Source organism: Cydia amplana, chromosome 4 (genome assembly GCF_948474715.1).
Source record: "Cydia amplana chromosome 4, ilCydAmpl1.1, whole genome shotgun sequence".
Taxonomy (NCBI): domain Eukaryota; kingdom Metazoa; phylum Arthropoda; class Insecta; order Lepidoptera; family Tortricidae; genus Cydia; species Cydia amplana.
Genome location: NC_086072.1, coordinates 799,798 through 813,448, shown reverse-complemented (window position 1 = coordinate 813,448; position 13,651 = coordinate 799,798). Strand labels below are relative to the sequence as shown.

The 13,651-nt window shown below is 36.6% G+C and overlaps 1 protein-coding gene across 1 annotated transcript in view; it reads left to right on the top strand.

Annotated features, from left to right (window-relative positions):
• Window positions 1-13,651, top strand: part of LOC134663094 (ADP-ribosylation factor 6) — a 59,826-nt gene that overhangs the window by 42,686 nt on the left and 3,489 nt on the right. The window contains exons 3-4 of the mRNA XM_063519423.1: window positions 3,266-3,371; window positions 13,203-13,358. Of these exons, the coding sequence (XP_063375493.1) occupies window positions 3,290-3,371; window positions 13,203-13,358 (238 nt within the window). The 5' untranslated portion in view covers window positions 3,266-3,289. The remainder of the gene's footprint in view (window positions 1-3,265; window positions 3,372-13,202; window positions 13,359-13,651) is intronic.

Here is a 13,651-nt window from a genome sequence, read left to right as displayed (position 1 = left end):
GGAACTGTTAAGACACCATTATTCGACGCTAGAGGAACTTGTACTTATATGTATGTGTATATAATTATGACATGGATGAAAATAGAACAAAAAATGTATTGATACTTACATTTTTTTTATACTAGGCTAGATCACCCAGGTCCGATCCCTGTGGGAGGGTTCCCATAAGGCTGGCTGCGTACATATTGAACTTGTAGTACATATTGAACTTGAGCAGTTGTATGTACCTAAGCGGAATTTTCATACGCAACGAATTGTCACTCGTTGATCGGACTAAAGGTAGGCGTGGATCATGGGATGTGTAGACAACGAAGGATTCCCTTATTGGTAATTATTACTAAATAGGTGTGACACAGTAATGTTGTCGCTCGAGCTGTATGCATTTTACGTAACAATTGTGACAATATGTAATATTGAAATTTTTTTAACCTTGTTTAAGGCAAATAATCTTATAATATAAAGCATATGAGCAATATTACGTTACGACACCCACACTAATACGATTGTTTTATACCGATCGTTCTCTGAATGTATGTCACAAGATTTGTTACCAGCACAGGCTTCGGTATTTTAGGCTGTCACTGCAGACTGCTATGTTGTGAGAAATAGTGAATAAAATAAATAAAGACTCACTATGAAGAGCAAGTATGATTTCTTGTAAGAATCTGGTTTCAATTCAATAACCACAACTTTCATTCCCCTCTCGGTGAGAAGATCAGATGACATTGCCAGTAACTTCATAATTTTCAATGTTGAGTAATAATCTAATAATTAGACAGTTATCCCGGCCCTTTGAAATGCCCTTAGATAAAAAACCGGCCAAGTGCGAGTCGGACTCGCGCACGGAGGGTTCCGCACCATCTACAAAAAATAGAGCTAAACAAGCAAAAAAACGGTCACCCATCCAAGTACTGACCCCGCCCGACGTTGCTTAACTTCGGTCAAAAATCACGTTTGTTGTATGGGAGCCCCACTTAAATCTTTATTCTATTCTGTTTTTAGTATTTGTTCATAGTTATAGCGGCAACAGAAATACATCATCTGTGAAAATTTCAACTGTCTAGCTATCACGGTTCGTGAGATACAGCCTAGTGACAGACGGACGGACGGACGGACAGCGGAGTCTTAGTAATAGGGTCCCGTTTTTACCCTTTGGGTACGGAACCCTAAAAAGTGATGGATTCCAACCATCCATCTCTTTCTTGAAAGTAATTAGATCTAAGAAAACCAGGCGTTGTAATTGTTAATTATAATTATGACAAACCCCGAAACGCTCAACATTTTCGTAGGCGTGCGCTACTAAATACTAAATTTACCCTTATTGTTATTTGCAAATTAAAATGTAATTGGTCCGAACGAACGCACAAATAAATAACATGTATTTTTAGCTAATGTAAAACACACAGTCTACTGAATATCGTCTCTTTGAAGCGAATATTCCTTATATTTGTTCATTCATAAGATCCCAAGAATCCCAAGATACTTCTCAAATGGGTCGTGTCAATTGCCTTACGTCAATAAATTATACCAATAGGGATAAAAAGGTCGTATGTTAACGCTGGTTTCATATTAACTTACGACATATTGTGTTTGAACGGTAGCATTTTGGGCCAAGGCCTGTGAAATATGTTAACAGCTCCTAATATGAACACTTGCCATAAGTGATCTTGATCTATTGGGGATAAGTGTACTTTAGGTTGTGAATTGAAATATGTATGTGTTAGATCGTTTGGGACTTGTGGGAGTTTCACACCTTGATGTAAAATGGGACCATAACGTTTACTTTGACTGTATTCATTTGTCATTTCTGTGTGTTCTAACAAAAAGTCCCAATTGACACGTCAAAACGGAAGACGTTTTGTTATTGCCCACCAAGCTTGGTGGGCAACAATGAATTAAATCAAACTACGTAGTTTGTTTTTGATATATTGTCAGCAGTGTTAAAACTTGACTTGAACTTTCTTCTTTTTATCCACGATTCCACGCGTGTTGCGGATCTCAAGTACTTTTTACTCTTTTAGTTGCAACGTGACATTCTAAATGTTACTGTCGTCCAATAGGCAAAAGAATGTTAGCGATGAATGTTGATGGACAGAGAGCGGATGGAAGACCCCAAAAACTATGGATGGATTGTGTCAAAGAGGATATGAGAAAGAAAGGAGTGCTGAGGTGATGCAAGCTAGAGGAGAATGGAAGAGAAAACTTGTTGTGCCGACCCTACATAACGTGGGATAAGGACAGGAGGAAGAAGAGTCTAATACAGTGTGAAACTAATACGCAGCGTACAGCGTCATCTTATTACTAGTTATTACCAAGGGGTTAGTTATTCTTATTACTAGTTATTATATAGCGTTCAGTTCAGTAGCAATAAACTATGCCTACACGTAGCAAGGGCTCACAAAATGAGTTTTCCACGCGAGCCGTCACTGTAAACTGTTGCAATCTCATCAACTCCCGGCACGTGATGCAAATTAACCTGCACTTTCCGCCCAAGCGCATCCGATATTGGTTTCTCAATACTCGTAGCTTGCTCCATAATAAAGTGGTACATTATGATTATGACCTGTATTCTCGTAATTTATATAATTAAACAGAAAACGTAATTTAAGCAGATAGCGCGTTAGAGGCCTAGCGGTAAGAGCCGCTTTCAATCCGGAGGTTGGGGGTTCGAACCCCGGGCTCGTACCAATGAACAACTAAGAGATCAAATCCATCCATAACAAACCTTCATCAGATTCCTAACATTTAATTAAAATCAGAATACGCATGCAGGAGACATATTGACGCATGTCTTATATGTCTACCTTATTCCTAACTACCTCATCTAAGTCATTAGAAAGCACCTAGAAAATAAGTGGAAAGCGGCGGATCGATGGAGGCCGGGACCAAGTTTAACGAGATAAGTTGGAATTAGTCGGCCGGTTTAATGTAATACCTAATGATTGCACAGACTCCCGAGACATTCTTGTAGAATACATACAGAAAAAATGAGGTTTCTAAGTCAACTTGAAAATTTATTTCTGATCAAGGCGTTTAAGCATTAATGCTTAAGGGAAGGAATGGAAAGATTCGCACACATCTGGTAGGCCTCCGGGCTCCGTGGCTTAGTTGGCAGAAGCGATTGGTCGCAGGTTCGAGTCCTGCCGGAGGTGTAAATTTTTCCATTTTTCCCTTAATTTAAAAATTCTTAATATTAGTTGAACACCAACCTCCCTCTCTTTACAAATAGACAAATTGATTAACGTTCTGTTTCATCTAATTCCAGTTGAGCGGCTGAGGCGAACACAAGATGGGGAAGCTACTATCGAAGATCTTCGGCAACAAGGAGATGAGGATACTCATGCTGGGGCTTGACGCAGCTGGGAAGACTAGTATCCTTTACAGAAACTAACGTACCTACCTGGACTTTATTACAAAAGGCATAAGGTCCACCTATGTACAGTCACGCTCCGTGATTGTTACGCCATTTAGGGTTTTAGCTAAATTGGACATTCTATAGCGTAAGTATGGGACAACCAATTTAGCTTGGACCCTAAATGGCGTAACAATCCCGTGTGTTGACTGTACGGTCTAACAGTGTGGGCGATGGTACATACCCTGAAACAATATTAAAATGAACTCCCCTCCACTATAGTTTGCTGTAGGGATCAAAAATAATTGAAATCTTGTTCCGGAGTTTTCAAACTCACGCTTGAGGCCTAAGTTAATATTAAGCTCGACTACTTTACGTTAAGCACCGAAGGCGCTGAAACCTTATTTAATAGCTAGGAAAGCTTAATGCCCGGGAGAAGCACTTGGTTTTCTCAAGAGAAATAGCCCATTTTAATAACGGCCTAATAGAGCCGGTAAAGACATTTTAAACTTGGTAGGCTTATTCGCTTCGTCTTAGTCAAGGACTCAACGTAATTTGTTTAATGCCACGGATTGTAGTGTAGGGCTTAAGATTAAAACTCGTTCAAAAAAGTTTCAAGTTCATGAACTTATTTAGGGTTTTGTTTCGTTCATATATTTTTTCTTATAATTGTGAAATTATATAACTGCCTAACATTTCTACCTTTGGCTTCTTTTAAAAAGATCGCCTATTTATTTCTATTCAGCGTTTGAAAGCGATCCTTGTAAAATCGGCTTAGCTTTTCTTCAAGCCCTTTTCTTAAAAGGCCGTTTTAACCGAACCTAGATGTATCGTAATCCTTCTTTTCTTTACACACATTCACCGCTCGCGTGCTGGCCGTATTTTACGACTAAGAAAGCCTTATCTCGGATAACCTAACCTACATAAACCTAGCTTCAAGAATTTTCCACTTTCGACCTTACTTTTACATAAATTATTTAGTAACTTGTTTATTTGTAAAAATATCGGCTTTGAGCTTCGAAATAATAACTAGTTACAGAGTTAGGTTAGTAATTTCAAAAGTTACTAACGAAACTTGCCGGAACTGTACCGATTTCTTAAAGATTTGGTTTGACGCCCCATTGCCGCCCAAAATTGACCGCGAAATTCCGGTTCCAAGATGTGGTTTCCTTTGGCCCTATTGGTCGGTGGGGTGGGATAGTCGTAGTCTAGTACCCACAACACAAGCCTTATTTAGCTTACTGCCTAGGTCGATCTGTGTAAAATTGTCCTATTTTTTTGGCTTGATACGCCATTACACCCGAACATAACGCAGAGTAATAGGTACATACGCAGTGACATGTCCTAGTCGTCGTTTATTTTATTTATTTTACCTAGAAAACGAATAAACGGGTGCGTGGGTCGAATAAAATAAAGCATTTACCCAAACTATCTAGGTAGAACAGGAAACGGGAAGACGATCACGTGGCTAGAAAAGTCTAAAACGAAATGTCTTAAGTAGATAGGTACCGTAAATAAGTACGGAGTAATGTAGAAATGCTTCTTTATTTGGCCGTCTGCCCACGTTTCCTGGCCCGGTAGCGTTCCGTTTTTGCATTATACATTCATTTACCTTTCGGAAGTCGAGATATATTACTTTACTGCAAGCTTTAGCTACAATTAATTCAGAAATAGTTAACCAGAAGTTATATCTTGTGAATGAATGCAGTTATGGCTTTAATACAAACGCTATCCTAGATCAAGTATTGGAGTTAGTTTCGTAGGTAGTACAAATGGCACTAACTTTGACAGCACGTCTCGTATTGTACGAGTAGCAATACCCTGTAGTCCTTCTTAGCTGGCTACCATCATCCACTGTCACCTCTCCAAAATCTATGCAACTTGAGGTAGCCTACCCTATAATCCTCAGAATATCTAAATAAGGCGTAGACATTTACTAGGTATCAATCGAGACCGATTACGAGTCATGTTGTTGTTCCTCAACGCATATGATGTATACCTGTAACCTGTAACGCATTAATGTAGGAACTAAACTATGCCTATTAGGTAAATCTGATTACCAGTCCGCCGAACGATATCGGCCTGTCAGTTGTTCGGAGCTGTCAACTTCTTGTTCTAACTGGCAGGCCGATATCGCCCGGCGGACTATTAATCAGTGGGCCTCTTTAAACCGAGTGCGCTCTTAGAATTGAGTAAAATACCACTGCTATTACAAATTACAATGGTTAACCATACATCTGCATCATTTTCATCTGTTCAATTTTGCACACCAACTAAAATCGCTTAACACATTCATTGCCACTCAGCCAAACAAGACATCCGCGCCAGGCCACAAAAATTTGGTCATATAAAGCTGTAGTACCACGATCCCGACTATCGGGTCGTTCGGCCTGGGAACGAAATCATAAAATACCCGTTAGTCGGGTTTTCGGCACTGAATGTGTTAAATCAGCAATATACACTTAAATTCCATTGCACTTCCCGATACTCTGACCCATTTACCCTGAGCAATTATCCCAGTGATACAGTCGTGATATACACGCGATCGCTCTGGGTCATTTTACGCTCGGTTGCAACTGCAACTGCACTTTCGTGCACGTATGTGTGTGCAATGTTTAAGTGGTGTGATGGTTAGTCATTTGTTTGTGTTACCGTGTTACCCATGTGGTGCTTGTACACCCTGAGGCACATATAGTCAATAACAGAACTAAATGATGTATACGAACACTCGGAACACTGCATGTGCTTGAAATTATATATTGATTGATTGATTTATTTATTGGTAAAATTTGTTGTTTTACAAGTCAATATTTTTACATATTTACATAATGAGATTAAAATACTAATATTTACACATTTTTACATTTACAACTAAATCTTAAGGGCCTACTGCAGCCGCGTCTGGCGCTTCGTAAACCACGCCCGCTAGTTCTTCCCTCCCCGCTAACACGCACACATGGAAACGCTTCGCGCCGCACGTGAAGTTTGTGTGACCTTTTAGCACCATCTAACGTTACAGAAGTTAACTACCATTATACGCGGTCGCTGCGGTCGGCCAGAAACTTAAATTCGGAAAAAATTGAAACAGATGGCGTTGTTACTTGTTCATAATAGCAAACAATAAAATAATTAATTAATAAACCTGAATATTTATTGTTGTTTTGGAAGATGTTAACAGCATAGAAGCAGCAGCGTATATAGCATATAAGTTAAGAGTATTGATAATAAGAAAATAGCACAAGAACAGAAAAGAGATTATTTTTGATAAAATATGATGAAAACAGATTTACTTGATTACGCTCACCTGACTTTGCGGTCACTAAATGCAAATTTCAACCTTATTGTTATGGGGTTACAATACCCCTGGGGTTGCAGGCGTCCATAGTCGTTATTATTATAAATGCTTTGGTTGAAATGCTTTTTAACCCTCGAATTTTTCATAGGTACAGTCACCTGCAATAAAATGTTACTCTTCGACGGCCGCAAAAATATGTGACACGCTCTTATGGCTCTACAAATAAGATCTAACATGATCTACCGCAAAACGGCCTTCGGTGTGTAACATATTATTGCAGCTGACTGTACTCGTATTCATTGTTGTATAGGTAGGTATTAATATCTTTTATCCGATCGATTTGCATTTATTTGAAATAAATCAGTGTTTAGTAATTATATGTTTTATTGAATAAGAGATTATTTAGGTATGTAATGAATACAGGGTGCCTTTTTGAAACACTCATTTTTAGGGTTCCGTAGCCAAATGGCAAAAAACGGAACCCTTATAGATTCGTCATGTCTGTCTGTCTGTCTGTCCGTCTGTCCGTCCGTATGTCACAGCCACTTTTTTCCGAAACTATAAGAACTATACTGTTGAAACTTGGTAAGTAGATGTATTCTGTGAACCGCATTAAGATTTTCACACAAAAATAGAAAAAAAAAATTTTTTTTGGGGGTTCCCCATACTTAGAACTGAAACTCATTTTTTTCATCAAACCCATACGTGTGGGGTATCTATGGATAGGTCTTCAAAAATGATATTGAGGTTTCTAACATCATTTTTTTCTAAACTGAATAGTTTGCGCGAGAGACACTTCCAAAGTGGTAAAATGTGTCCCCCCCCCCCACCCCTGTAACTTTTAAAATAAGAGAATGATAAAACTAAAAAAAAATATATGATGTACATTACCATGCAAACTTCCACCGAAAATTGGTTTGAACAAGATCTAGTAAGTAGTTTTTTTTTAATACGTCATAAATCCCCTAAATACGGAACCCTTCATGGGCGAGTCCGACTCGCACTTGGCCGCTTTTTCTGGATAATTTTGAATTTCAATTGTCAGGGGTGCCTACATTATTTTTTAATACATTTTACAACGACAACAAACAATAGTTCAAATTCGCCGTATTTTTATTACCCGGGTCGATCGCAACAAAATAGAAAATTATGTTTTTCAAATCTAAGCGTTATTGTAATTTATCTCAAATAACCAAAAAGTCAATCTGACTAGAACTTAAAAACGAACTGAATTATTTTAATATGTTGATTTTTCTTGGTGACCCAGGAGAATTTTTTTTTGTATCCCATACAAAAAGAGCGTATCCCAATCGCGTATCGATTTTAGTTTTTACTTATAAGTGTGAAAAATATATTCTACCATATGCGAAGGATGTGTGTTTTTTCATGTTTTATGTGTCTTTTTGTACAATAAAGTGTTTTACTGCTACTAATATATCATTAACGATTAACTAAAAAGGTATTTACATCTAATTTAACTGGTAAATTATTAAAGTCCGCTAAAGTTAATATATACCTATTCAACAAAATATTTGTTAATATGTCCCAAAATCATGGCTCATTTTTTAAGAGCCAACAGGAGCTGAGATTTAAATATTTTAGGTAACTATTACCCATCTCGCTAACGGAAGCGGCTCCTGAAACTAGTGCGATAAGGACAAGGCGAAAAATCCTGCGTAAAAATCTCAAAAATCGAGGTTTCGTACTCGACTGTTTCCTCCTCCAAAACTTAACCAATCGTAACCAAATTTGGAAATCTAAATTATTATAAAATTATCTGTGTCGGACCGTTTTGCTTTTTTGGCTAATTGATATGAGTTTTGAATACCACGCCTCTCATTGCGGCATAGTCAATTAGGCCATTTTGGCCATTTTTGAAGGGCTCTAGCGCCTTAAAAAACAAAAATGTCAAAAAAAGCAAAACGGTCCGACACAGATATTGACTATATTAATCTGTGTTGAAAAAATCATTGCTCTGGTTTCAAAACCCACGGAGGAAACAGTCGAGTACGTTTGTATGGAGAAATGACCACTCCTGTTGGCTCTTAAGTCTCCTGACTTACCAAACATATCGCAACGAAGGCAAGGGTACAACGCGGCATCGTGAACCTAATAACGTAAGGTTTCAGTTACTTTTTTAGTCGCCGACCATTTTATCCGGGGTACGAAAAGAGGTATTAGATCTATCCTGGGTCTAATATGTTATAAAAACATAGTTTTTTGAAAAATGTTCGTAGGTAGTACACAAAATTTACATTTTCTTTTAAATGTGATTTGGGTCATCGTTCTCCCTGGTGACTTTTCTGGTGACCCAAGAGACATCAATTTTATTATGACTCAGGAGACTTTTTTTCTATGCACTTTGATGTTTTTGATGCGCTAATTTTGTAATCTAAAATAACTTTAAACTGCTGATATACTTATATCACTTTGCTGATGAGTGGAAGTGGAATTTAAACTTAATTTATTGTTCTCTCCCTTGACATTTTGGCATACATTTTACATGCTGCAGTGCACTCCTAACGTTAATAAAGACATCATTTTTAGAAAAAGCTTTAGGAAAACTCACTCTTGAGCTTAAAACGATTAAGTCCTTATCATATTATGTTAGATTTTTAGTACAGACCCCAAATCAGTGAAAATGTCTCTTAGCCAACTAAATTTGTCCCTGGGAAAAGTACGATATCCCTAAAAATTGTACGTACATTTCGCATTTTTCTGAAGGAACGGAATTCATAAATTGGGTTATTATTATTTTTTCAGATTATTTGATTGCATTGACATATCTATCAAGATAGATAGAACATTTAAGTTACCAGAAGAAAAGCATTTGTGTTCTTTTATACAGTGTGGAAAAAGTAGGTTCGATTCCCGGGCGCGACTAAGCGAATTTAAAAAAAACAACGTGTTGCATTCCGGGAGTGCCGACAGAAGTGAAAACTCAATGACTAGTCCAAAATGTCTGCAGCACTATGTATAATTGACCCATCCTCCTTTCTATTGAAAACTTTTGGTTCCGACATTGCTGGTCAGTGAGCTTGTTTAAAATTCGAAATTCAAATTTATAGCGTTAATTGTTTAAAATTCGAATAGAAATTGTAAAGTTACCTTGCAGACCTCGCATCTAAATATATTTGGTCATGATATTTTGAGTTTTATTCACCAGTACTAGAGTTCACTTTTATTAGCGATTTCATCAAGATGTAGCTTTATTGAATTATATTTGAGTGATATAAAGTTATAATACTGTGAGATCCTCGTATTTCAGCCCGTACAAGATTATAACCTTTTTCATGTAATGTCATTGAGTTTTTCTTTATTGATTTAAATGCCATCTAAACCTGGTCGCCTTAAGCTGTCTCGAGTTCATCATTTTTTTCCCCACCTCAAAAAGTGCCTAGCGCCGCTAAAGAAGTTTTGACTTCAAAAATCTTTGAATGCAGTTGTTTCTTTAAAAAACAATAATGTTTCATTTAAGTAAAATGAGCAAACTTAAGGTTTTAAGGCACTTTCCCTCCAGGGCCCATAATTTTTTTCCACCCGGTAGTAGACAACTATTATTTTCGACTAAATGAAGTTTTATTAGATAAATCGTTGATCACATGGTTCGTTTCACACATCACATCAAATCGTTTGTCATCACAATCAAAATTTGTCAAAAGTAATGAAATTTATGCCAAAAAAACATAAATAAAACATATAAATTCAACACATTTTTTTAATAAAAATCTTTCTCGATGATATAAAAAAGAACATCGACAAATTATGTTCAAAGAATTAATATCAAAACAGATGTCATAATTAGGATTGGCTACTTTAAGAAAGGGACAGAGAGATTTAATCCTCTCGCTCTGCACGTTTTTCTCATTCCTCCTTGTCAAGCCAAAATAAACTATAAAATGATAGTAACACAGTACATTGTAATATTCACTTTTTCCACGGTATCATGTCATTGTAAATTACTTATGTGAAATTGTAGTGGCGTGCGACTTTCAAACCGGAGGTCACGGGTTCGAACCCCGGCCCGTGCAAGTGAGTTTTTGTAAGTAGGGACCTTTTTTTAGTGGTACTTAAATATAATAACTTTTCGTATTATTGAAATAAAATATTTTATTCAAACAAACTTAATAATATAATAATTAAAACGAATAATATCAATTAGTTTTTAATATTGATTCAATTATTTTAAATTATTTGAGCATGAAACATACTAGATTTATTTTTATCATTACAATAGAAAAAAAGCAAAAAATATATTCTTATAGATATTTTATTTTCAAACAAAAATAAAGCAAAAAGTTACGGTTAGATTCTGATGGCTAAATACCAAACAGCTACCGATACATTTCAATATCTGTCGAAATTTCCTAACCCGTTGTAACTGACAAAGGGTATAGATTTCGACGTAGCATGACGTAGCCTAGCAAACACGCACACATGCGTAACGTATAGGCCTGTAAGAAGGCACCATCATAGGTTTACCTCCGATTCCGTTACTACTCAATGGAGTTACGATTTAACGTTTATTGGATATTTAAATTTTACGTAATTCGGAGCGCTGCGCGAAGTGACATAGGTCTTACCTCTTTGAGGCACGACGGCCATCTAACATTACTGGCATAAAGAATGCATTTATGACTTTGACGCATGACAGAAAGAGAAACCGAACTGCGTAAAATGGGCGTTTGCTGTTGAATTCATAAAATCAAAAATCGATAATAAATCCATCGGTAAAGGATAATAAGTTAATATTTAGTTCTTTGAAAGTTAAGACGAGATGAAAACCTTTGCTGTAAGGTGGGTTGTGCTGGATATGGATGTGTTTTCTAGTTGTACGAAGCTAAAACCGAAAAATGAACACGTAAGTTTGGATTTATTTTCTATCGAGAAAATTTTAAGCATTCGTGTTTCGACTGCTACGAAATCTCTTATCATATAGTCAAGAAACATATATCCGAAAATCACTACTGTTTGTTTCCGGGGCTAGCCACTGCCACCTTTCTAAGATCCTGTTATTTTTCGATGCACGGCCTTAAACTACGTAATTAATTCAACATAAATAATGATATTACAATTTCTTCTTAGAACTACTTAAACATTTATTTAATGATCTCCACGAAGAAACTCGTCTACACTGTACTCACTGTAGCACGCCCGTGCGATTAGCAGCGATTTGAGTTTCCTGGTAAACTCAATGTCACTTTTCGCTGATTTTATATCGGGTGGAACTGAGTTGTAGATTTTAGCCCCAATGACACTGAGTGATCTCCTGAGTTTGGCTAGTCTCTTTACGGGGGCAACCAGCATTGACTGTCTGCGGTTGTTCCCAGCGCGGCTAGAGTTAGTTTTATAACTAGCGAGGTTTGATAGGTATGTAAAAACATTTTATATCATACTTCGGTTGCTGTACTGGTTGATAACTTAATTTAGTAAATATTTTTGCCTCACTCAAATGGACTAAGAGCTATCGAAATGAAAAATGTAGATACTTCAACATTTATCAATAGAGTTTAAACACACAATCACTGCAAATTTAATTCATTATGTTTCCTTGAATACATCATCGTTATTTATGTACCATTGTTATTGCACACATGGCAACTATAATTCCAGCCGTATTTAATATTTGAATTATATAATTTACTAAATTATTGTGTCCTCTTTTCGCAATTGGAAAAAGTTAGCTTGTGTTTTATCTTTAGGTTATCATTATATTTTGCCTTCTTCAATTAATCTTATATTATTTTATGTCACATCACAAGTGATGAATTATTTCTTCGCAGTGTTTCTTGGGTACATCACATTACAATAATAATAAATAGGTACCTACACATAAATAGTCATGGGCCAGGCAAGATTTCGGTATAATTTGGGGGTACCAAATTTCCTTTTCACATCAGTTAGATAGGCTTATTATGATGTTTAAAAACGAAGCTTTTTGTTCTGTGCGCAGTTATTCAATCAACGGCGAATTTCAACGGAAGTAAAATCAAATTCATGTTTCCATGTGTTTTCAATCATCAGACCCATACAAGTTATACATCAAATTAAACATAAAATATATATTATTTTGCTTCATTTAAAACTTATTTGTAATGTACAGGATCTTTTGTAAAACCTTGATTTAAAAAAAGTATCACAATTTTTTTTTTGATAATATTCATTATTTCTTTAATTACTAATTAACGGTTCACTTTATCGATACAATATATAGAACAACATTTTAATCACATATATAGAGCTATGGTTTAAAAAAAATTGTAATGAAATCGGATAAATATTTCTCGAGTTATGGTTGATTTTTAAAATCATCTTGGATTGGCGGCCATTTTGGTTAGCTACCATTTTGAGATGGCAATCATGGTTTTTTCACATCATAATAAGCCTAACTGCTGTGAAAAGGAAATTTGGTACCCCCAAATTATACCGTTTTCGAAAATTTTACCAGCTGGCCCATGGACTAAAACTTCCTACAATTATAATAACTGGGTCATCATAGCCTTGAAGATGTTTAAATTTTAAAACCATAAATGTTATCCTTAACATGCACTTCAGCTATTTTATATAAACTAAAATTAGGTCAGTCAGTCACAACGATACCTACGGTCGGTTTCAACGTGGAAACGGTCACGTATAAGAACGTCAAATTCAACGTTTGGGACGTCGGTGGGCAGGACAAGATACGACCGCTGTGGAGGCATTACTATACAGGTAAGGATGAATAAACTACAAGGACTACTGGTCGACAAAAACGTCACTTCTTTTACCATGGTACATTCGCCATCATCAGATATATCGGAGCGGCCTAGGCGTTCACAATGTCTGAACAATCACTCTAACGCTCTGACAATAGAGGCGTGTTCGGATAATTGTGACGGCCTTAGCCGCTCCGATATATCTGATGGCGTGGCGACTGTAGATCACGATGGCAGTGTGTTGATCGTCTAAAACATTTGTTTACCCATTGAAGCCGTAGTTAGGAGTTACTTCTATCAATGTTGAAT